The 26,658-nt window shown below is 37.5% G+C and overlaps 1 protein-coding gene across 1 annotated transcript; it reads right to left on the bottom strand.

The window, feature by feature from the left end:
• Positions 1 to 1,073: 1,073 nt before the first annotated feature.
• On the bottom strand, positions 1,074 to 25,661 carry mettl1 (methyltransferase 1, tRNA methylguanosine). The gene is made up of 6 exons (XM_007248386.4): positions 25,464 to 25,661; positions 23,588 to 23,736; positions 21,565 to 21,749; positions 16,650 to 16,763; positions 11,295 to 11,396; positions 1,074 to 2,489 (listed from the first exon to the last, which is right to left on the bottom strand). The coding sequence occupies exons 1-6, from the start codon at positions 25,541 to 25,543 to the stop codon at positions 2,373 to 2,375; spliced, it is 747 nt and encodes a 248-aa protein (XP_007248448.3). The 5' UTR covers positions 25,544 to 25,661; the 3' UTR covers positions 1,074 to 2,372.
• Positions 25,662 to 26,658: the final 997 nt, after the last annotated feature.

The following is a 26,658-nucleotide window of genomic DNA, read 5'->3' as shown; positions in this document are numbered from 1 at the left end:
AAAGTAGCTCCACACCTCCTTGAAAGAATCCAGAGATCCCTGACATTCAAACACGCACTAAACACCACCACCATGCCAGAGTCACTGCTGAGAATGATCCACCACCCAATTAATAACTGCCCTGTGGAGGTCCTGTATGGAGTCCATTGGAGACCAGGATAAAAGGATAATAAAGTATGCAGAGAAATAGAAGAACTAGTCTGTAATAATACACTAAATAATTAGTGAAGACGATAACATGGATCAAGGGTAATGGCCACTATGATCAGGAGATCGCTGGTGGAAATCCCAGTCATGCAGCTTGCGAAGACCTGAGAGAGCACAACTGGCTTTGCTTTCTCTCTGGGTGAGTAGATAGCACTCTTCCCCTCATCACTCCAAAGGGCGATGTCAATCAGCACAAGGCATCTGTGAGCTGATGTATCAAAACCGAGTCGCTGCACTTTCCTCCAAGTGCACTGTGATGCTACACGGTAATCTGCATCAGCAGCAGTTTGAAAATAGGCGGTGGCTGACTTCACATGTATCAGAGGAGGCATGTGCTAGTCTACACCCTCCTGTTGTTATGTTATTACTAGTGATAGGAGAAGTACAGCTAGCTAAATTGGTGGGAAAAGCGGGATAAAAATGAACATAAATAAATAAAAACAATAATGAAATTCAAAACAAGTCTTTATACAACCTCCTTTTTCTCACTTTATTTTTATTAACTCTCATGCTCAAGCGTCCTCACATACCCAGCATCCATCTTGACACATCCTAGACCACACACTCTGATTCACCCTCCTCCACTTCTGTAGAGTCACGTCCCTCACATCCCCCCGACCCGCTCTCTATAATGTAAATTTTGTGAACTGTGGTACGTGGCTGGCACCAAGCCAAAACCAACACTTCCACTCATTCAGAATCTGAGCTCCAAACTCAGAGCAGCTGTCAGCCTGCAATACAGATTGGCATGCTTGGCACAGAGTAGATCAGAGGTGTAAAGAGTTACAATGAGAACACAAAATCACTGAAATTTTAACTTCAGATAATAGACAATCATTTTTAAAAACAGTAAAGACACCAAAAAATAAAAAGTTCTTTTTAGATTTATTTTAAAGACCATTACAATAAAATCATGAAAATACAGTACAGCAAAATAAATTTAAATAGTAAAACAGTCCTGCAGTTGTGAATGACTGTACTAGTTGTTTTTGAACCAAGTTCAAAATCAGTTTACTGTAGGGAAATGTTTATAAAGACTACACAACTACTAAACAACCCTACATAAACATCCATAAATGCTTAATCCTCTTCAACACACAAAAAGAACCTAAATTATTATTTTTGGTCCAAAATAAAAACTAATTGTTGGAAACAAAAATAGTGCATCTCCAAAAATTAAATATCATTCTCTTTAAACCATTGCTTTCCAAACCATCACTGATCATCAGTAAACTTTGCATTTAATTTGTAAATCAAGGGAGCAGAGTCTGTAGGAAGAGAGGAGAGACAAGTAGGGCCAAACTGCTTGAGGTCTATTGTGAAGTTTCCACAATCAGTGATGGTTCCCTCTGCTGATAACTTTTATGGAGATGAGGATTTCGTTTCACAAAAGTGCCAAATGGTCTTATATATAATATTATAATTTTCTGATACTTTTTCTAGGAATGTTCTGATTTTTGGGTTTTAATTGGCTGTAATAATTATTCATCAACAATAAAAGAAATAAACACTTAAAAAAACGATCACTGTGTGTGTAATACATCTATATGAGTTTTATATTTTGAAATGAAATACTGAAATAAAGTAACTTTCCTATGATATTCTTATTTTTCCAGATGTACTAGTGTATATACTTGAAAACCCCAAACCAAACATGCTTTTTGCAGGTTTTGAATGTTTTGATTTGGATGCTTTTTCACCATTTAATTGATTAACTATATAAATAAAAATATTTCGTTTTCTTACTTAAAAAAAGCAATTACTAAACTGCGATTTAAAAATAGCTATGCTCCTTTTATCCTACATGTGTTTAAGTGTAGCCTTGCGACTGTTTATTATAAGCTGTATTATTATGCAAGTATTGTGTCGTTCTAGTATTTTTTCTCCTCTTTTTAGTTTTTTTTTCTTTTGATTCATTTTACCATTTTATATTGTAATTAGTGTCAATTCAAATACTACTAATAATAAAAAAATATATATATAGAAATGTTTATGTAGGTTTAAGTCAGTCATCATGAAGCTGATGAAGGTAATGTAGGTGTCATGTAATCTTATGAACAGTTCCCCACAGTTAACAGTGGTGCCCAGTGGAGTCCTGTCCTCATTAGGCTGAACCCGCCCTCAGCTCCGCCCCTGATGCCCACCATCCTGCTCAGTGTCCCGTCTCAGCAGGAATCTTCCACTCTGCGAAAAACTGCCAGGAAGTTCTGCCCTCCGTTCCTCTGCACCTTCTTCCCCTCCTCCGTACACGTTCCCAGACGAGTGATGATGACGTCATCCTTCTGCAAAAACAGTAGGGTTCAATTAATTATACAAACTGACTAGATAATTAACATTTAGGGGTGGGGTTTAGGAAAAGTATACAATAATACACAATACACAATAATACACTAATAGCGTTCTGCAGATTAGATAATATATCGCCCCAGAAATGATTGCGATAAACAATTTTGTCATTTTAAGACGATTAACTTATGCAGACAATGATAATAGAGTAGAAGAGCATAACAAAGCAATTATACCCTTTTGAAGAAAGCAAAATATTTTAATTAAATCACATATTGGGAAATAAAATCCTTTTTTTCCACCTACTGTAGTCACTGCACACACTACACACTGTGTGTGGACTCAGTTATTGAAGCGTTGGTCTGGTATTGCACGACTGGCTAAATTACTCACTGTTCACTGTTATATATGTGAACAAACATCATGACAGGCCTAATTAAAGGGTAGAATTTTGGGAAAAATCCAACATGTTTGGATAATTTATATTTAGAGGAGAGGTTTGGTGCAATGGTCCAAATAATTAATTGATCAATATTTAGGGGCAGGGTTTAGTGAAAGGTCTTATATGATTGGATGATCAGTATTTAAGGGTGGGGTATGAGTAAATATCCTAAATGACAGAACATCAAGGGGTGGTATTTAATAATTAGTATTTAAGGACAGGGTTTATGTAATGATCTAAAATGAATAAATCATTAGTATTTAAGAGTGGGTTTAGTAAAAGTGCAAAAAAGTGGATAATCAGTATTTGTCGTGGGGTTTAGTTAGTTGGTGTTAGATAATATTCAGGTGTAGCTTTAAGGAATGGTGTGATTAGATAATGATTAATTAACATTATATGGTTTACTGAAAGGGTGAAGTGCCACCACTTCCGAAAAAGCCTAATGTTAGAGAAACAATGCAATATGACTTATTTTTGTTCAGTATATACTGTTTAGTCTAGGGCTGCAAATTACAATTATTTTGCTAATCAAATAATCTGTCTATTATTTTTTCTAATAATCAATTATAAATCAGACAAAAAGAAAATTATCATTTGATATATATATATATAAATATATATATATATGGATCAAATAATTACTTAGACATTAAATAATTTAGTATAATTAACACAACCTTCCATTATTAAAAATGAGTGTTTACATGAAGAATTAAAATACATTTTATCATAATCATTATTTAATAACAGTGTATGTAATGTAAATATTTACACTCGTTTCTTAAACACTTTCACACAAAGTCAGAGTAAGAAATTCCTTAAAAAGGCTTTACATTTATTTATGTATTTATTTTGTTGTAACTGCAGCCATATTTAAGGTGGAATAGAAGACTTGCTTAATGTGAGAGAGATATAAATTTACTAAGAATGAGATTTGTCTTGTTTAAAGACTCTAGCAGGCTCTAGTAACACTGAGAAGGAGAGGCTTGAGTAAAAATACGACTTGTTTTGGAACTGCTGGTCGAGTGGCTACGTTTAAGGTGGAACTTAAAGCGGAAAGTAAAATGGTTAACTTGTTTGCTAAAGAGTGAAATAAATTTACTAATAAATGAGACAATCCTGTTTAACTACTCTAGCACGCTCTAGAAACACAGTTTGACTAGCGGTCTTGGGTGTTACAGCCATCTTAATAATCTATTTTAATATATTTAATCAATTAATTGTCACAGCTCATTATAAGGCGCACCGGAATATAAGGTGCACCATCAATGAACGTCTATTTTCAGGTGCACGAGATTATAAGGTGCAGTAAGCGACACTAGTAAGGAACAGACAGGGGTGTCACCATGTTATCCTTCTAATTTAGCATCCCAGCAGCGAGACCTGTAAAGCTAAGCTAAGTAAACAAAACTGTAATTCCTTAAAAAACATTTTCTTTTAAAGTCAAACGAGTACTGGATGTTAATCTACACAGATTTATCTTCCTAAAACAGTTTATTTAGGTAAGTAATGTGCTTTTGTTTATTTACAGTAAGCTTAGATTTACAGTATTTTGTCCAAGGGTGAGCGTTACTTAGCTGCAGTTAGCAGCGCTACTCAGCTGCAGTTAGCAGCGCTACTCAGCTGCAGTTAGCAGCATAGCCATCTCCAGATAGCAGCGCTACATAGCCAGAGTTAGCAGCAGTAGCCAGTCCCGGTTTACAATGTTTCCCAGCCCTGGTTAACAGCGCTACCTAGCCAGGGTTAGTAGCGCTAGCCAGCCCCGCTTAGCAGCAGTTCACAGTCCCGGTAAGAATCGTTTCTCAGCCCCGGTTAGCAGCGCTACCTCCCTTTTATTTTGTAATTCATCTGAGTAGCTGTACTGCACCTTACAACCTGACCGGTAGAATTCATACATAAGGTGCACTGGATTATAATATAATAATATAATATCTAAATCAGTCCAAAAAATACAGTAGTATTTTTATTCTTTTATTCCTCGGACCCCACACTGAAAGTGATTTTTATTTTTTTTTTGCATTTTCAGATAGCATCAAATAATATAAAGACTAGACAATACTTGACCTCAAAACACACACACGCGTGCTTGTAGGAGGAAGTGCAATATCCGGTTCTTTTGTACAAACACCAAACACGCAGTGTAGTTTGTGTGTTAATGGTGAGGTCAGATTTTGGCGTTGGGTGGCGGGCGCTGTGGGCAAGATGTCAGGGTCAGTACCACGCTTTGGCCCGATTGCCATTCAGCACCGTGAGCAATTCCAGCGCAGATTAGCACGCTTAACCCTCCGGCTGTCTGAGCATTCACAGGAACAATGGGGGCTTTGTAGATAATTGGAATAGTTTGTGGGATAGACCTAGACTTCTCAGGGGAGATGCCATCCGCTGCCATCCACTCCGCCCAGGAGGAGCTTCCTTATAGCTTATAGCTTTACTTACACACTTAACTCCTGACTTACCAGTGCCTGAGTACCCCAGCCATTCGACCTTTTTAGTTGGGTCTGAACCAAAACACCCGTGTGAAAGGTGCCGAGAACTATGGTCTAGACCAATCTAATGCGTATTGTCAGCCTGTAGCCTGCTGCTAACTCCGGTTAGCAGTGCTGGAACAGCATTAGCATTCCCTGCTAACCATGCTAAGCCCTAGCTCTTTCGCTGTTCAGAGGCCTGGACCACGGGCCGGTTTGTTTGCAGAGATTTGGACTTTCAGACCAATTACAGGAAGTTGAGTCAGGCTATCATCACTAATTAAACAATACAAGAAGAAAAATGTTGAGGATTCCTGTATGTAGAAATAAAAGAAATCTGAAGGGATTCTGTTACGCTCACTCTGCTGCAGGACACACCTGCACTCAAAGTGAGTTGGGTTCTGGCAGGGGGTGAAATTCGGCACTTGCAACAACTCTCTGAATTAACAAACCCCGCCGGCATCAGTGTAAAGTATAGGGAGTAGGGGGTAGGCAATATGGCCCTAAAATATGAAGCTAAAACAGAGCATCTGTTCTTGGTAATTACCTTTAGCTGCAGGAGAATTTTTTTTAAGGAAATGTGCATTATTTTACGTTGATTACACTTCACACTTAAGTTCCATTTTTTTTTAAATATCGTGAGAAAATCATTTTGAGATCTCAGTATTGTAAATCGAATCGTGAGCAGAGTTTTTCGTTATACCCCTAATAATAATGATCAAATAACTTTTATGTAGCAATGATAACAGTAGTGCTGGACGATATGGCCAAAATTTATATCACGATATATTCTTCATTTCAGTCGATACGATATAATTTCGATATCGATATAAATACTTTGAAGGCCTCAGAAAAACTGCTAAGAATCCCTGCAATGGAAATCTGTACACTACTGTCTGAAAATTTAAAGTAAGTCTTTAAAGCCTCCTCTCACAAAAACTGTATAATACTTTAGAACTAAAAAAATGGTCAGAATAAATCAATGCTCACTTTTATTTTATTTATGTAGCAAAATAACATGACATATCTGTCAAACACAAACCTATAACCTATATACAGTGAGTCCAAGAAGTATTTGATCCCTTGCTGATTTTCTTCGTTGGCCCACTAATAAAGACATGATCATTCTATACTTTTAATGGTAGATTTATTCTTACATGGAGAGACAGAATATTAAAAAGAAAATCCAGAAAATAAATCTAAGGAATATATATTAATTGATTTGTATTTCATGGAGTGAAATAAGTATTTGATCCCTTAGTATTCATTAGCAGTTTGGCTTTTACAGACCAGTTAGACACTCCCAATCAACTTGTTACCTGACCTGAAGCCACCTGTTCTCACTAATCACTTGTGTGAAAAACACCTGTCCACAGAATCAGACAGATCACACAGATTTCAAGTCTCCAACATGGGTAAAACCAAAGAGCTGTCACAGGACCTCAGAGTCAGAATTGTTGACCTTCACAAAGCTGGAATGGGCTACAAAAAGATTAGTAAGGTGTTGGATGTGAAAGTAACAACTATTGGTGCAATTATCAGAAAGTTTAAAGAGTATAACATGACAATCAACAGACCTCGGCCCGGTGCTCCAAAGAAGATTTCGCCTCGTGGGGTGGCAATGATGCTGAGAACGGTCAGAAATCGTCCTGCAACCACTCGGCAGGAGTTAGCAAATGATCTGAAGGCAGCTGGGACCACAGTTTGCAAGGAAACAATTGGCAACACTTTGCGCAACAATGGATTCACATCCTGCAGTGCCCGAAAGGTACCCCTGCTGAAGAGAGCACATGTGGAGGCGCGCCTCAAGTATGCCAATGATCATTTGAAAGATGAACCAAGTTATTGGGAGAAGGTTTTGTGGTCAGACGAGACCAAAATTGAACTTTTTGGCCTCAACTCCATCCGCCATGTGTGGAGGAAGAAAAATGCTGCCTATGACCCCAAGAACACTGTGCCCACCGTTAAGCATGGAGGTGGATGCATAATGTTTTGGGGGTGTTTCTCTGCCAAGGGTACAGGGCTACTTCACCGCATCACTGGGAAGATGGATGGAGCCATGTACCGCACAATCCTGAGGGACAACCTCCTCCCCTCTGAAAATGGGCCGTGGTTGGGTCTTCCAACATGATAACGACCCTAAACATACAGCAAAGGCAACAAAGGATTGGCTCAAGAAAAATCACATTAAGGTCATGGAGTGGCCCAGCCAGTCGCCAGACCTCAATCCGATCGAAAATCTATGGAGGGAGCTGAAGGTCAGAGTTGCCAAGCGACAGCCCACCAACCTTCATGATTTAGAGAGGATCTGCAAAGAAGAGTGGGCCAAAATTCCCCCTGGAGTGTGTGCTAAACTTGTGGTTAACTACAACAAACGTCTCACCGCTGTGCTTGCAAACAAAGGCTTTGCCACTAAGTATTGAGTGTGTTTGGCAAGAGGGATCAAATACTTATTTTCCTCATTGAAATACAAATTAATTAAAATATATTCTTTAAAATTATATTCTGGATTTTTGTCTTGATATTCTGTCTCTCCATGTTAGAATATATCTACCATTAAAAGTGCAGAAGGATAGTGTCTTTATTAGTGGGCAAACAAAGAAAATCAGCAAGGGATCAAATACTTCTTGGACTCACTGTACATATTTCCAATATAAATAACTTTACATTACAAAAGAGGCAGAGCTTCTTATTCTTTTGTAAACATATTTAACAGATCAAAACAAAAGTGCTTCAACCAGGTTAACCTTATGGAATACAAAAAGCTTTCATATATATAAAGGGAACATGATATCCCCGTCAAATAAACAAACATCAACTATAAATTTAAACTTAGATACAACATAAACTACAAAAGTGCTTCAGATACTGTGTGTAGTGAAACTGCTTGAAGTGGTGGAACAGACCGGACCGCAGCCGAGCTTCATCGCGGGACATTCTAGGTGCGGAGCCGAGATCTGCTCGGTTAGGGTCGGTTTCGCTTCATCGCGGAAGGTTTTAGATGCGGCTGAGATCCGCTTGGTTAGGGTCGGTTTTGCTTCATCGCTGAAGGGTTTAGACGCAGAGCGGCGAGCGGCTAAGATCCGCTCGGTTCGGGTCGGTTTTGCGGAGCTTCATCGAGGGACATTTTAGATGCGATGCGATGCGGAGCCTAGCCTAGCCTAGCTGGCTACGTGCCTGTGTGATTACGTCATCACGCACTGACGTAGCCCGGCTACGGCGGGTGATTGCGTTCAGCACTGCAGTGAACTGACGCCGCTAAAAACGCCTGTCTGTGATAGATTCTATAAATAATTCATAACGATATGCCATAGAAATGAGATCACCGTTATTGAAACATTTCTTATCGCGATAAATACGGATATCAAATTATTGTCCAGGCCTAGATAACAGGTAATTTTTTTTTTAAGTTTTACTTTTTTGAAATCTATAAATGATTTAAACAAATATATGAATTAATTTAATGTATTTAATTAAGTTGAATAAATAACATAACTACATCATCTTAAAGTATTAAATTTGATCTAAATACTTTCTTTTTAGATTTCTCTTATTTTAATATTTTATTTAAGCAATTTCTATTAAAAACAATATATGAGCTTCGGAGCATTATTCACTGGTAAATTTATTTTTATATTAGTGTAGTGCAAGGAAAACCATTAAAACAACTTACTAATGGTGGTGCACTAAATAAAATACTAAGTAGTGAGGTAATATGCGGTTTGGGACGCAGTCTCCATTTTCAGGGGGCGCGGACATCACACTATGCCAACATGATGCACATATTTTCAAAACTGATAGCGAAGATTATGAGTCGAGTCGACCCAGCCCTACTTGATTTTGGAAAATGGTAAACCACCTAAAAACACCAGAAATATAGGTGTTTACAAACTTTTGAACAATTAATGAGCCAAAATCTCACTCTCAGCAAATCCTCCAGAACAGTGACTTGTGGTCTGGCTGCAGGCCTGAAGCTGCCAAACCTAGCTGCTGTGAGTTAGAGTAGAAATTAAGCGTATTTGGGATTAGGACAGGAAGTTCAGATGAGGTGAGGCAGCAGATTTGACTCTGTGGGATATAGATCAAAATTCAGCTTCCTGCCAATAAGCTGCTTAGCAGCTTATATTTTGGCTTTTCTGGTTAATATGCTCTTTCTCAAACCAGTTTATGACCATTCAAACCAGGGTCAGGGCTTTCTCTCTTCTTGTAAAGGACCCACACACTTTAAGGTCTCATTAAAGGACTATCTTGTATAATATTTGATGTATTAACTGAGGAAACATCCTTACTAAACTCTAAGTTTAAGCTCGGGCATTTCTTGGTAGCAGTGCTTCAGCCAGCATGTTCTTCTTTGAATTTCTTTTGTTTTAGAGCGGTAATCATATGCAACATACCCGTCAAGTCTCCCATTTTGGTCGAGAAACTACCGTATTTTACTCCTCTTTCCCATCATCCTCCCGTATTAGTATTTTCCCGTATAATATTAACATTTAATATACTTTTTTTTTGAGGCGACAAGCCACTGACTGCTGTATGTCTTTTAACCAATCGTGGTACCGGTTCAAGGAGAAACAGCCAATCAGGTTGCTGGTTTTGTGGAGTGCAGAGGAGGGCCAGTGTGGAGTTCAGGGCTAGCTTTTAGGGTTTGTTAGAATTTGTTCAAATCTCAAGTATTGTGGAGTAATTAATTATTTAGAAGGGGTAGAAGAGATGGTTGAGCTGGAGAGAGAGAAAATGTGGAGAGGGCTGAAATTAACTGAACTGATCAGGAGTGGACTGATCAAAAGAAAGAAGTATTAATGAAAGATTATTAATTGTGTAGGCCACTTAGGACTAATATTTACTGATGGAATATATCTGGTTCATGTCCTTCTAGTTAAAGAGTTAATGAGACCCTGCATCCTCATATGAGGACATCATATTTTTGCTTCTCTGCACCATTATACTTAATAATTTTGCAAAACTTTAACCCTTTGGCCTCATATGGACACACTGCTGTATCATCTAGTGGTCACATGACAACATTTAACACTCATCTGATTGAAATCAAGAGTGTGGGAACCCCAGTCCAAGGTTTCTGACAAAAACATGGGCCAGACACAAAACTCTCATCCAATTTTACGTTTGAAACTGTTCTCCTGATGTTTATTTGCTCACTGTCGAAAGATAAAAGTTGTTTTGAGGACTAATTGGGTAAAAGATTCTTAATTTAAGTTCTTAATTTTTAAAATAAACAACAAGTTCTAATTGAAGACATCTTTTTTATTGTTAGATCCTAACAGTCAGGGTCTCAGGAGGATATAAAAGAAAGTGAAAATTTCATGTAAATACCTAGAAAAGGGTTTTATTTAGGCTGTATTATAAGAATTACAGATGTCCACAGAATTTCAATGTCGGGTTGGGCTAATGGAATGGCTCGAAGCGGGCGGCCGAAAATTTATTTTATTTTTAAGTCCAAAACTTGACAGGTATATATGCAATCATGCACTGTCTCTTCTCCAGTCCTATTTCCACACCCTGGGTTGCCAGGTACAGCACACAATAGCAGGTAAAACACAGCATGCTACAGCCTCTGCATCGTTCTAAAAACATGACAGTAAAATGACAGTAAAAATTGACAATGCGATTGAGAACCCAGAAGGACTACAAGACGAATGCTGAGCTTTTAATTTTATATAATCAGTGATCCTCCAAGTCCAGCTGGATTAAGTCAAGGTGTGCAGAGAATGTGTGAGATAGGTAAAGTGATCCAGACTATTGCTCCAGACAGCCACGCTTCAACGTGCTAACATGAGCTATTATCAGTCAGAGTGGAAGAGCAGAAAGGCTCTTCATTCAAAAACCCACAGAACCTTTAAGAACCAGACATACAGATAACGCACACGCAAACGTACCAGCTCCTCCTCCGACACCCTGCTGAACAGAGCATGCTCCGTAAAATGCTTCACCATCCACAGGTGCACCTCCTCCACATCTGTCATAGTGTAGACCAGACCCTGCAAAACATACATACACATGCATACATCAGAACATCAATTAATCAGAACATCAGTCCTTATGGTAGTACCTAACATTTAGACACATGCACACATTCACACCATTTCAGTTTAATTATCGATTTCACTCCAAATAAAGCCTATCAGACACATCTGGCAGAAAAATCGATGAGTCTGCGCCGCCTTAAATACTGTGAACTGCGGCCGTTGCCCCTTTAAAGAATCCAGAAATAGCAGGAGAGTAAACAGTGGAGCTTATCGGCCGGGTCATCGCCATTTACTCTGAGAGAGAGAGAGCAGATTGTATAACCAGAACACCGGATTCACAGAACCTGCGGAGGCTCTCAGCTTCAGCCTGAAATCACACAGACGTCTCTGATGGGAACCAGAAAAAGAAAGGTTTTTACATTGTTTTTAGAATTGCTGCTAACCTGATGTTAACCTGAATGTTTTTTTGGTCACAAACTAATTAAAATAATGTTCTACAAGACAAAAAAAATTACGTATAAGTGTAAAATCCTATTTGCTTAGATGGAATGCAGCAGTTTTTTAGTTAAATTTACTGTACATAATGTATGAGAAAGTATACAAAGTGCATTTCTACAGATTGACGATAAAGCTGGTCCCTGGGCATGCAGAGGAATGTTTCATTCATGGGAAACCCTGCAAATGAAGGTGGATGGCTTAGATTATGTATAATATGGCCACCTTTCCTAAATTTCCTTCGGGATAAATAAAGTATCCATCTATCTATCTATCTTTCTGTTTCTCTCAGTCAAATGTTAAATTTCAGTGCCCACTCTCAAAATCTGATGCAAAATCTAATCAGAATATAGCTTTAATAACTTATTTTTTTGTGTCAATATTTGTACCTTATATTAGCTACAGTATACATGGAGCTCTGGAAAAAATTAAGAGACCACTTTAGTTTCTGAATCAGTTTCTCTGACTTTGCTATTTATAGGTATATGTTTGAGCAAAATTAACACTGTTGTTTTATTCTATAAACTACGGACGACATTTCTCCCAAATTCCACATAAAAATATTGTCATTAAGAGCATTTATTTGCAGAAAACGAGAAATGGCTGAAATAACAAAAAGATGCAGAACTTTCAGACCTCAAATAAGGCAATATCAGTTAGAAACAACAATACTAATGTTTTAACCCAGGAAAAGTTCAGAAATCAATAATTGGTAGAATAACAGAGATATTTAATCACAGCTTTAATGCGTTTCGCCATGCTCTCCCCCAGTCTTTCACACTGCTTTTGGGTAACTTTATGCCACTCCTGGCTCTAAGATTCAAACAGTTCTTCCAGAATAACCTTGTATGTGGCTTGATTTATACGTCCTTTGTAAAGACCAAACTGCACCTTCAGATCATCACCGATACTTCACCAAATTTCACAATGGGTGCAAAAAACACTCTCCAGGTCTCTGTCTAGCCATTAGCAAAGCTGAAAAATTGACTCATTAGAGACAATGATCTTACTCCAGTCCTCTACAGTCCAATCCTTATGAATTTCTGCAAACTTCAGCCTGGCTCTTCTTTGCTTCTCATTAAAGAAAGGCTTTTTTCCAACTTTACATGATTTGAGCCCTGCCTCTAGGAGCCTGTTATGAACTGTTCTTGCTGCGCACTTCACCCCAGCTGCCATTTGCCGTTCTTTTTGTAGGTCACTCCTGCGGTTGCTGATTAACATTCGAGTAGAATGAGGTGTACTTGGGTTGGAATTCAACTGACACTGTGATGGAATGGCTATCATATAAGTAGAGATGCTGATTTTCCAAAAACGCTGAAGTGTTCTCAATTTTTTTCCAAAGCTATATATATATATATACATACATACATTACACATACAAACATACATATATACACACACATTAGGGGTGTCCCGATTTCGATATTTTATCGAAATCAATTAAAATTAGGTCATGGTCTCGAGTATCGAAGTCAAAACGATGATCGACGATCCCTCCCTCTAAGCTACGGCGCAGCACGCTACAAAAATGGCGCAGCACACTGTAGTCGACGCCGCGGACATTGTGACTGCTCAAAGAGCAGCCCTTTCTCCAGAGAATGGACATTCTCATCTTCTTAAAGAAAAACTTGAAAATATAAAAATAACAGTTGTTTTGTCTAGCCTCAAATATGTTAATAGTTTTGGTACCTTAAGGAGCATCTTTCTCTCAGATAAAGTTAATAATATGTCTTTATTAAAGAAAAAAACTTGTCATTCACAGGGACCGAGTATTATTTTTCATGTTTAACTGTTATAGTAGGATAGAGTTCAGTTTGTTAAGGCTCTAATTGTTGTTTTATTTTGTACATGACTGTTTTAATAGTGCACACTGCTGCTACCAAAAAAAGACACTAGATTGCATTACATATACATCTTAATTAAATTATTTAAATTTGACCATTAGTGCCTCTAGTATTGTGTTACAGATCACTTGTATCACTTTGCATCACTTATATCAAGCACACCTTTCGAAATAAGATATTGTACATTTGATGAATCAAACCAATAACTGACCATAGACTAATCTAAAACTGGCATAGGCCTCTCTGCTGTAAAAAAAAAGAAAAAAGAAAATCGAGAATCGAATCGCATCGTGACCCTAAAATCGGAAATAAAAAAAATTTAGAGAATCGTGACACCCCTAATATATATATTGTCTGATTCTACGCAGCATTTCTATCATATATCTTACTTAGGTAAACTCAGAGTTTTGTTCGCTACCATACACATAAACCATCCCCCATCTTACTCCAAACTTCAAACACAAGAACCACCACTCCCGAACCCCCACCACCACCCCCCCAAATGGTTCTACATTACTGCTGAGTGTGCAATCAGTCTGCATTAAAACCCACATTCACAAGCACAGGCGGCCATTGTTCTGCTGCAACCCTCCTCCCCACCCTCCCACCACCCTTCACTGCCTTACCTCACCTTTTCAACACACACACACACACACACACACACACACACACACACACACACACAGCACTGCCAAGCCTAAGGACACACAGCTGACAGGTAATATTGCAGGGGGAGGAGCCGGAGACGAGCAGGGCGAGACGCGCTGATGGAAGGTTACCTAAATAAGTTTAAACTTATTTTTAACTGTGTATAACACATTACATACAGGCTTTAAAGTTCCACTAGGTAGGATTGAGATTTTGTGCTTGTGGGCTCCCCCTTGTTGTAGAGTGTAATAAATGTTTCAGGTGGATTAGTTTCTCTTTCTCGTTTTTGGTTTTCACAGACATATTCGGTCTCTTTCCAGCTCTCTTTACAAAGTGTCTGTATGTTAGTTTGTAAAGAATGAACCAGTAGTCCTTGTAGAACTGTTAGAACTAAAGGTCGGAAAGCAGGTCGCAGTTCTCGCAAGCGTTGGTCGCAGCTGCCTCGGAAAACTTACACAGTCTGGTTTGAGCTCCGGCACAAACACGAAAGCACCGCTATTCCTCCTATTACACCTCAATGCAGCGCTGCAGTGAGTTTCAAGCTGTAATTTTACTTCTTTAAAAAGATCAAAAATCCTACCTAGTGCTGCTTTAAGGCTGAAACAATAAGAGAATTAATTAAACACAATGTGTTTATAATAACAAATAATGAAATATTCCAGCAGATTACTGTTAATCATGTATGTTTCTTTTATAAATTAATTTATTTATTTAATTATAAATGCAACAATTATTCAATATAATCAACAACGTCGACTATAAAAATTATATTGTCGATACATCATTAATAAAATGGGACACAAAAATGTAAACACATCAAATAAGGGAAAAAACAACAGGCATACTCACTCTACATCAGATTATTCTACATTTAAACATATTTTTAGCATTTAAATCACTCATATAGTGCATTCTGCTGTATTTGGAGTAATTGAGAAAAAGCAGACAGTGAGTTACTGCCAGCTGTGGCCAGGGTTGCCAAGACCAACAAAATATCTGCTTAAACAAAAAAAAACTTAAACTAGCCCAATATCTGAGACCGTCTCAGACATTCACAGCAGAGAACATTTTAATTTTAAACGTTTTGAAGTTTGGTGATAAATACACACATAATATAAATAAAAAAAATGCAGCACAGCAGGAAATATTAATGCTAAAAAAACACGAACACAAATAAACAAACTAATAATGTACAAATAAGAAACAGCCTGAACATCAATTTATATATATATAAAGAAAAAAAAAATTCCCTGTCAGCTAAATTATTACAAAAAAACTTCCTCAAAATAGAATAGACTGATTAAATATTTAATCAAACATGGTCAAATTCAAAATATTACATAAATTCTCTCATATTATGAACTATTATTAAAAAAATGATAAACAGAATTGATAAATTACCTTAATTAATGACCTATTTAAGTAAAGTTTCCTGAAAATAACTTTTGGCCTGTGTGAATGTCTCCTATAATAGTAATAGTAATAGTAAAATGTAATTTTATATTAGTATGTGAAAATCAAAATTGAAATATCCTGTAAAATCTGTTTAGCTGTCAAGATGCAGTAAAACATGCAGGAAGAACAAATTGAGGGCATGACAAAATTAATAATCATTTTAGTAGTCATTAGTTTTAGCCCTACTGGAAAGCAGTAAGTAGATTTTTATATTCTGAGACAATATAAAGAACACCTTCCAGATTTAGATTATGAAGAAAAGAGGAATTAAAAAATTAAATAGGTACATAAATACATATTAACCAGGCCTAATATAAAGCTAGTGCATTTACAGTAAGACAAGCTAGCAGCAGCTTAACCCTGGTTCATGCTCACAAACCTGCCTGGAGGCAAAAACAATGTAAACTAATTTTTCCATTTTTGAAAAAATAAATAAGTCTTCAGTTGGAATAAGGTTAATTTGCAATTCCAACACCTTTACTTCTGTTAAACCCTGAGAATCTTTACTGTACATAATAAAGAAAAACACTTTAAAAGTTCAGCTGAGGTGAGCAGAACACATCACAGGCTTTACTGGATCCCTCCCTCCCTCCCCCTTAACACCAATCTCTCACTGGGATTTTCAACAAAGCAATTAAACCAGCCCTGTAAAAACTGCAGAGCAAACCTACAGAGCCTAACTGCACCAGCCTTTACCCCCCCACACAGTGCAGCTGCTGCTTTAACGTCAGATAAATATTATGTGACTTAAGTTAAACGATGATGTTACCCTATAAAAGTATATAACACAAATTAAATGAACACAGATATGATGAGTTCTTACCCCAATTCTAAGAGTGTAGGCGTATTCAGCGAGCAACGTGGGACTGATGATCCTCCACTTGTGCTTTGTCTTTTTGAAGTGTGGGTCCGGAAAGAGGAAGAACATCTTGCTGAGCTGTAGATACACAACAATCACAACAATAAAAAAATATGATGACCACAACTTGGGATGCATCAGTACCATTTTTTCCAACCAAGTAACAAAAGTGTAAAACATAGACATTCATTACTTAGGTAGAACTACAGATACTAGGGCTTAAAATGAGGGCTGCCAACATTAAAGTGTTAAATAAAAACATTTAATTACTTTGAAATCAATAATAACGTGATATTATTTTAATACAATTAATTACACCCCAACTTTCACCATAATCAGCCCTGAATCTTCTCGCTATATTTACTTTCTTCCTTCCGCACCAAACAGCTCTGACCAATCACACAGGACACAGCATGCTTGCATGCTTTATTGGTGAGCTTATTTTGGGGAGTTTAGGTTTATGCCTGTGTGAAACCAAACCAAACAGAGGGAGAAACTCCAATTAAACAAACTCATCAACTGATCCGGATCATAGAAACCTCCTACAGGTGTGAAAACACCCATTTATACTCAGCAAATTAAGATCTAATTCAGAAATCCCTACAACCAAGCTGAGATATTTACAATAAAGTAAAACATTAATTATGAATTCTTTATTCCAGCGCCCCACATTGGCTTCATCTCCCCTCAAACATACAAGTAAGTAGGGGTGTGCCATATTATATCTTGCGCAATAATATCGCCAACATTTTTTTATATCGTGAATGATATTATACCTTAAAATATCGTACCCCATCACCCACCTCTAATTATCACTTCAGGGTACAACTTTTTACTGTTTTTATCAAAAGAAAAATGACACAGTTCTCATTTCTTATTATATATATATATGTATATATATATATATATATATATATATATATATATATATATATATATATATATATATATATATATATATATATATATATATATATATTTTTTTTTTTATTTATTTTTTTTTTTTATTTTATATCTATCATTTATTTCACTTTAGTCCTGTATATATGGAGATATCCTGGTAATCTGATAAAATTTCTTTAATTCAGTGTTTTGTCATATCGCCAAGAGTATTGTTATCGCGAAATACCATAAAATATTGTGATATTATTTTAGGGCTATATCGCCCAGCCCTACAAGTATAGTAGTATTTTAATTGACACCACAAATATAAATATAATTTCATTTTAGATGTCTTACATTTATTATTTTATTTATATTTTATTATCCACTATAAAAATTGTGTCTTAAGAACAACTGTAAACTATATTAATCACAGAATATTGTTGTGATTAATCATTTTAAAATTTCAATTGATTGACAGCACTATTTAAAATAAGCATCAACTTAAGCGTTTTACTTTAAGTAGATTTGCTGCAGCAGATAGGCTGAAGCACAGGGCCTATAGTGCCCTACCCCCTCCCCCCCTTCCCAAAAACACATTTTCCTAAAAGCCATAATGACTATAATGGTTCTATTAAAATGTTAATGTTGACTACATACGTCTGCTATGTTTTTTTCTGGAGTGTGTGCGTGGCGTGTGCAGGTGTGATGGAATAACTCCAGTAAATTAATCTGAAGTTTTTTTTTCACCTCGTATCCAGAGTTTTAGGGAGTTTCATCACTTGTGCTGAAAAAATAATTCTTACCCAGGACCAATTCTGGAATAGACTGTGCCATTCTTTTCCTCTCTTTTCTGAGTAAATAACAGCTGTTTGCTGATTTTTTTTCTATACTATGCAAGAAACAGCAGCAGGAGCCACTTAGATAAAGTGCTGTTCTCATTTCTTTCCAGGATGGAGCGTTTGACTCCACAGGGCTGAGGTGTGTTAGCTTGTTATGCTAACTGGCTAGCGTTAGCTAGCAAGCTATATCTGCTTCTTTTGGAGGTGCTGTTTTACACCGCGCTCTGAAGCGAATATAGCGGTATGGCGCTATATGAAAGATGCATACCGGTTTTAATTTATCCTCTGTTACACTGGATGAACCGGTATACTGCCCGGCACTAGCACTAGGTATCGGCTCCTCATTGGCGAGTAAGAGTACATTAGCATAGTATCGGGTCGTATTTATGAATTACAACCATCACAACAATAATCACAGCGGTCACAACAATGCTGACAATTGATCACAAATAGCATCACATTACATTAGCATGGTATTGTGGCCAGTATTTATGCTTTGCTTAATTACAACCATCACAACAATCCACATTAATCACAGTGATCGGAAAAGTCCTCATTGATCATAGTGCTTTAAACATTTCTGACATCCGCAACAAATCACCAAAATCACAGTGATCATAGTGTTCACACCTTCAGGGTCTATCTTAAATTATTATGCATGTGGTTTTAGTGATTTAGGTTTCTTCTTTTCTAGCTGTCTGTCTATTCTCAGTGTAACCTGTTGGCCATGTACTAGGGCTGCATGATATTGAAAAAAAAAAATTGACAGTTTTTTTTTTTTTTTTTTTGGCAATATATATCGTGATATTGAACAATGCAGGACCCGTGACAGCAAAGACCCCCAACCCCACCCGCATGCTGTTTCTTAACCTATCGAGATACAGACCGACCGAGAGCTGAGTCGGCGCTTTAAAGTCAGCCAAGCACTCAAAACCCGAGGAAAACAGCAAAACAACAATAATAAAGCATTTAAATGGCTTTTTAAAAGGTAAATATGAGCGTTTTTCTGTTATTACAAGCGTGTTTCAAACTTAAAATGAAGAAAGTGATATCTAATATTAGCATCAAGCTGTAATCATTTTTGTGACTGTGCAGTTCTACAGAACACAGCTCTGGTGTTCTGCTTTCTTTCAGCTGTCCAATTAACCTGTCAAACCAGAGTCTCAAACCTAAAACACAGCCACCCCCCCCCCACTGTAACATTACCTCACCTACACCTACCTACACCCTCCCCAATGAGCTCAGGGTTTCCATACAAGACGCAGAGCCCCTGCCTCTCTGCAGGAACAGGCGGGGAATATCAGCAAAGCTAAAAGCCTGGAAATTCCCAGTTTAAGAGCTTTTATTATATCAGAATTCCCCATCCTGCACTGAAGCGCTCGACACGCGGGGGGTGGTGTGAAGGGGGGTTTGAATGGGAGGAGGGGAGTGATGATACACAGACAGTGAGATACTTCAGCAGATCTTCTGAGCGTCTCGTATTAAAACATTTGTACAGGTTTCAGCTTTTATTAGTCAAATAAATAAATGTCAGGCTGCAACAGACTAACTGCAGGATAATTACGGGGAGCAGCCGGCACCGCCAGGCCCGCGGGCCATCGCTCCCCGACCTGCTTCATCAGGTGGAAAAATACACTGAGCTTTAATTAAAGCCTTTAAACAGAAGCAAGAGACAGGTCTAAAATGGGTCTGAAAATAGAACAGTGGGGCTATATCAAGCAGATCTGTCTGTCTGTCTGTCTGACGATATGTCTGTGTATCGAAGCGTGAAGCCAAAGGCGGTCTCCACTCTGGCAGGTCTGGGCTTCCAAGGCTTCACTTCAACTGTTCGTTAAAGGAAGAAGAAGAAAAAAAAGAAATAAAAAGAAAAAGAAGATTTTGCTCATGGACCAATTCGTGACAATATTCATGCCAATACTCTGACATGGCAAAAGTCATGGAACGGCAGTACATACTGTAAACTGATCCTGAGGTGTTAGCTCTCATGGGGTACATGGCTTGGGAATGCCCACACCTGTACTCAGCTGTATAAGCTGTGAGGTGTTATCTTATGAGTGAAGTAGAACACAGCACAGGCCAGTATGCTCATGGTAAGGCCTGCTTACCATGAGAATGATGCCCATGCTGGGCACCTGAGAAATCTCCCAAGCCCCCACAACGATGGCTGCCTACTGTTTCAGGCACATGCAGATCTGCCAACCCTGAAATAACTTTATGAGAATAAACTTTTTTTTAATGTATTACAATATTTCAGGTTAGTTTTGATGCATTTTAAATAAAATAAAAAATATTGTAATGTGCCGAGTTACTGAGTTTAACTGAGAACCTAATACAGAAGATAAATGCATAGCGTAACTGTATTAACTACATTGAAAAGAGGAAACGTGCCATCAGCTGTACGTCTGCGTGTGTATGTTTGTGTGAGAGACAGAGGGAGAGAAGGAGATAGAGAGTTACAGAGAGAGAGTAACAGAGAGAAGAGAGAGAGAAAGAGTGTGAGTGAGCAAGTGAATTAGAAAGCGACTGAGTCTGCGTCAGCAATTTGGAGGAAAATGAAGCGTGAATGAAAGCAGTGTATGGCTCCATAGATTGTTCAAGTGTGGCAGCTCAAGCAGCTGCAAACACACTTACACAGAAAAACTTCTCTTTAATAAGGCAGGGCGGGGGTGGCTGGGTGAAAATGAAGCACTCTGATTGGCTGAAAGCATTCCACTTACTCACAGATCTATGTGGCTCAGTGCTGAATCAACTTTAGTGACAACCTGGTGACAACTTGATTGAAACTGGCGAAATACTTTAAACTAGGGCTGGGCGATATGGCCCTTAAATAATCACAATATCGCAATATTTCATGGTATTTTCACGATAGGAATACTCTTGGTGATATGACAAAACGCTGCATTTTAAAAAATGATTTCAAGAATACACTACAACAATTACATTTTCTTATTGCATACAATATGATATGGCACACCCCTAACTGAGATATAAAAAAAATAAAATAAAAAAACAACGAGAATTTTATCAGATTTGTAACAGAAGACAACGATCCAGAATGTCATGATATATGTCAAAAAAAAAAATCTTTTTCGATTAACTAAGTACTTTTGTAAGTGTCTCTGCATAGTAGCAGCTGTTGGCTTATTGTCGCTCACCTGACCCTTACTGAAGAAGTTTGGAAGGTACTTCATAGCGTTACTCCTGAGGCAGGCGATGTTCTGATACTGGCCAGGCTCGGCAGCTCGAAGAGAGCGAATGCGGTCCTGAACGTAGTCTGAAACCTTCACCCGGATCTCCAGACCCAGGATCAGCTGATTTGGGAACAGTGGTGATAACTCCACTACAGAGGAAAAGAAATATTATTTTGAGCTTTTATCTTTAAGGTTTTATCTACTGATTAGTTTCGTTAAATTTGAATTTGATCAATAGATTTTAAGAGTATTAATTAATGTTTAGTAATTTCCTTTGTTGCAGTAACAGAATCTATTGTTCTGTAAAAAAGATGTTGGAACATTGCTGTGAGGAGGATTTGTTAGCATTCAGCCACATTAGATCATGTCACCTGGCATAGAGCATGAGAAGTGACCATTATGGCTGAAGTGCTCAATGTGGCTCAGATCTGATTTTTTTTCATGGCTGTGTGAACGTGCCAAATCAGATTTTTTTCAAATCAGATTTACATTACTTACATATGTAGTCCTAAATCAGATATGTATCCGATCCATAGACATGGGACATAATTGTGAACGGTCAAATCGATATTTTTGCTTTTACACGTGCTTCTCTCTCGTACCCACACATCTCTTGGTGCAGTTGTGCAGCTGTAGCTGCAAAAACAGCAAAAGCAAACCGCCTGGCCTTTTTTCACCTCCTCGACCTGAGCATGAACTTCAGACCAGCTGTTTACTGTTTCTCCACTCCAGCAAAAGATGCTCCACATATGAGCTGCTAACCCATTCATTTCCCTTATAAAGCTACAAGTCTCCCCTCAAATATGATTTTTTTTTTGTTGTTGGTGAAGAAGGTGATGTTTATACATGTATCAATGTGCGCATCAGGGACAGATTCATTCACATTACACACTTACATTTATGAATGTAAACTGTCAAGGGAGGAAAAAAATCGGATTTGAGCAATGTGGCTTGTAATATGAACAAAGCCTAAGGCCCTTTCAGAATTTTGGATTGTGACTATTTCTTTGCAAACAGCGAATCCTTGTGGCGCCATTGTGGAACTACACGGACAGTTAAATGAAATAGTACAATGACTTTAAACTCAGACTGGAAATCTTATTTAAAATCTATTTCCTTCAAAAATAAGGCAAACTTAACTGGACTTAATAATTCAGATTATATTTTATATTTCTATTTTGTGGACTTTTAACAGGGTGGAGTGATATAATAAGAGAGCTGATAAAAAAAAAAGAATGAGTTGATCTCACACATTTATTATGCAGTAATGCCTGAGATATTAGATAGTTAAGATAATTATTATCTATATTTAGATACAGGGGTTGGACAATGAAACTGAAACACCTGTCATTTTAGTGTGGGAGGTTTCATGGCTAAATTGGAGCAGCCTGGTGGTCAAACCTCATTAATTGCACATTGCACCAGTAAGAGCAGAGTGTGAAGGTTCAATTAGCAGGGTAAGAGCACAGTTTTGGTCAAAATATTGCAATGCACACAACATTATGGGTGACATACCAGAGTTCAAAAGAGGACAAATTGTTGGTGCACGTCTTGCTGGCTCATCTGTGACCAAGACAGCAAGTCTTTGTGATGTATCAAGAGCCACGGTATCCAGGGTAATGTCAGCATACCACCAAGAAGGATGAACCACATCCAACAGGATTAACTGTGGACGCAAGAGGAAGCGGTCTGAAAGGGATGTTCGGGTGCTAACCCGGATTGTCTCCAAAAAAAAAAAAAAAACATAAAACCACGGCTGAACAAATCACGACAGAATTTAATGTGCATCTCAACTCTCCTGTTTCCACCAGAACTGTCAGTCAGGACAATACATTATTGTGGTCTAAAACCAGGTGTTTCAGTTTCATTGTCCAACCCCTGTATATCTAAGAAATGAAGATTTTTTTTTTTGTGATTTTTTTTTTTTTAATAAGCATATATGTCTATAAACTAATAGCGCTTTAAGGATAACTTGGTTAGGACATACCGAGCAGTCCTCCATATCCACAGCCAATATCAGCAAACTCCACTCGAGCTTTTCTATTATCCAGCTGCTTTCCCTGCTCTTCTTCCTGCAGTGGGGTAAAATATTCAGGATACAGCTGTGACCAGTCCATCTCCTCAGGACAAACAGGGCTGAAAACAAGATTTAAACAGAAATTTATAATAAACATTATAAGCAGGAATGCACCAAACTGAACATTTTGGGCCATAAACATTAAGCATTTCCTTTACAGATTTCCCACTTTCCCACCCTATTAAATAGCCAAAATGTATTTTAATTAAACACTACAATTTTAATTAAACACTAAACATTTTAAACATTCCAGCAAGAATACAAATAAAGGCCAACATGGCATAATATAAATAAGTTACAGGCTGCCATTTTGGCAGCACAATTTTCAATATTCAGTGCATACTTAATTAGGATCATGTATATATACACATACATACATACATACATACATACATAAAATACAGGTTATTATAATAACTAAATATAAGATTAATTACAAAAGAATGTTGATGATCTGAAGTCTAGTATAGCATAACGTTTACTTTGGTTTCTTAGAAGAAAGACTGATCCCCCTTAAATTTACGTGTTCACAGCATAGACCTTAATCGTAAACAACTTCAGGCTGATAACCGTTTTAAGGTGGACAAAAAAATAAAAATTCAAGAAGCTATTATCAGGCTGATGCACCATTTAAGGTGGACTTAAAAAAAACAACTTTATATAACAGCTATTGATGTACTTAAACAGACTCTTAGTGCTGCACCATTTAAGGAGGAATGAGATGAAAGTTTAAACTAAGATTATTCTGGTTGACCCACTAATTCAGATTGAAAAGCTAACATTTGGTAGATGGTCCATTTTAGGTAGACTTGGAAAAAAATCATCTTCATATAATGCTATTTGATGCTAACAGTCATGTGCTACACCACTTAAGGTGCAACGAGATAGTAATAAAAAAAACAGCAGGCTTTTGGACCATTTAAACTGGAATTAAAATCTAACGACTTAAAAGTGAGATTATGTTAGTTTACCCAAGAACATAAGAGCTTCGCCATTAAAGGTGGAAGTAATAGAAAATTAGAAACCACCAGCAGTCAGTTACACAACTTTAAAAAGACTGAAGATAAATAAACATCACGTTGTTTGACTCACGAACTCAGATTAAGAAGCTAACATCAGGCTAAAGCACTATTTGAGGTGGACTGAAAAAAAAAAATCATTTTAAATAATGTTGGTTGACTCAAGTTCAGGATAAAAAAAACAGTTGACGAAAAAGCCTACAGCAGGCTGCAGCACCATTTAAGGTGGATAAAGAAAAAAAATTGAACATTATACTGATTAATATACTACATTAGCACATAAGTGCTTTTAAGGGGGAGAAGGGTAGCAAAATAAGAAGGTAACGGCAGGCTGTTGCACATTTAAAGTAAAGTGGAAAGTTTAAGTAAGATTATGTTGGTTGACTCACTAATTCAGAATAAGAAACCAACAGCTGCATAATTTAGGATGGACTGAAAAAACTCACTTTCTATAATACTAACCGATGTACTTAAATTTTTTTGATATTTTTTGTAAAATAACAAGCCAACCAAAGGCTGTGAAACCATTTAAGGTAAATTGGAAAGTATATGTAAGTAACGTTATATGTTGGTTGACTCATTCATTCATGATAAGAAACTAACATCAAGCTGATGCACAATTTAAGGTGGGCTGGAAAACTTTACCTAAGATAATACTAGGATAATACTTTCCTGAATTTGCTCCAAAAGTGCAAACTAAAACCAATTAAGGAGGAACGGAGTAACCTTTAGTCCATAAGAAACCAACAGTAGAAATGTAGACTTACTACTCGAATGTGTGATCTGCCATGGGGTTGGAGTGAGCTCTCTGGCGGTAATATCGCTTCTGTGGCATAGAGACACTCATCCTGAGCAGTTTAATGTGTTTATTACGATATTAAAGTAATAATTCAACTCGTATAAACAGCATGGACTGCTTTCCTTCAGCGGCACAGCGTGGGGACGCCTGGATTTTACGTCTTCGAAACGTGAGCAGAATTGTAGTATCTGATTGGCTGAGCGGTAAGTAGGCGGGCACAGCTGAAATTCTATAAATTAAAAGTCCCGTTAAAGTGACAACCAATTCATGCTTAAGTGTGCGCACATTATTTTTTATTTAACGCTACAATCCTAGTATTACCGTATTGTAAGAAGCTGCTAATATAGAGTACCATGATCAGTTGTTTATTTGCCTGGCTTTTCTTTAAAATTCACATTATGAAATTAGCTAATTACTAAATTATATATAATATATATATATATATATATATATATATATATATATATATATATATATATATATATATATATATAATATTATATATATATATATAAATTATATATAATATTATATAAATATATATACACTGCTCAAAAAAATAAAGGGAACACTCAAATAACACAATAAAACTCCAAGTAAATCAAACTTCTGTGAAATTAAATTGTCCACTTAGGAAGCAACACTGATTGACAATCAATTTCACCTGCTGTTGTGCAAATGGAATAGACAACAGGTGGAAATTATTGGCAATTAGCAAGACACACTCAATAAAGGAGTGGTTCTGCAGGTGGGGACCACAGACCACCTCTCAGAACCTATGCTGTCTGGCTGATGTTTTGGTCAGTTTTGAATGTTGGTGGTGCTTTCACACTCGTGGTAGCATGAGACGGACTCTACAACCCACACAAGTGGCTCAGGTAGTGCAGCTCATCCAGGATGGCACATCAATGCGAGCTGTGGCAAGAAGGTTTGCTGTGTCTGTCAGCGTAGTGTCTAGAGGCTGGAGGCGCTACCAGGAGACAGGCCAGTACACCAGGAGACGTGGAGGAGGCCGTAGGAGGGCAACAACCCAGCAGCAGGACCGCTACCTCCGCCTTTGTGCAAGAAGGAACAGGAGGAGCACTGCCAGAGCCCTGCAAAATGACCTCCAGCAGGCCACAAATGTGCATGTGTCTGCACAAATGGTTAGAAACCGACTCCAT

The sequence above is a fragment of the Astyanax mexicanus genome, chromosome 24 (genome assembly GCF_023375975.1).
Source record: "Astyanax mexicanus isolate ESR-SI-001 chromosome 24, AstMex3_surface, whole genome shotgun sequence".
Lineage (NCBI taxonomy): Eukaryota > Metazoa > Chordata > Actinopteri > Characiformes > Acestrorhamphidae > Astyanax > Astyanax mexicanus.
Note: the sequence above shows the minus strand (reverse complement) of the source record. Positions and strands in the feature narration are given on the sequence as shown.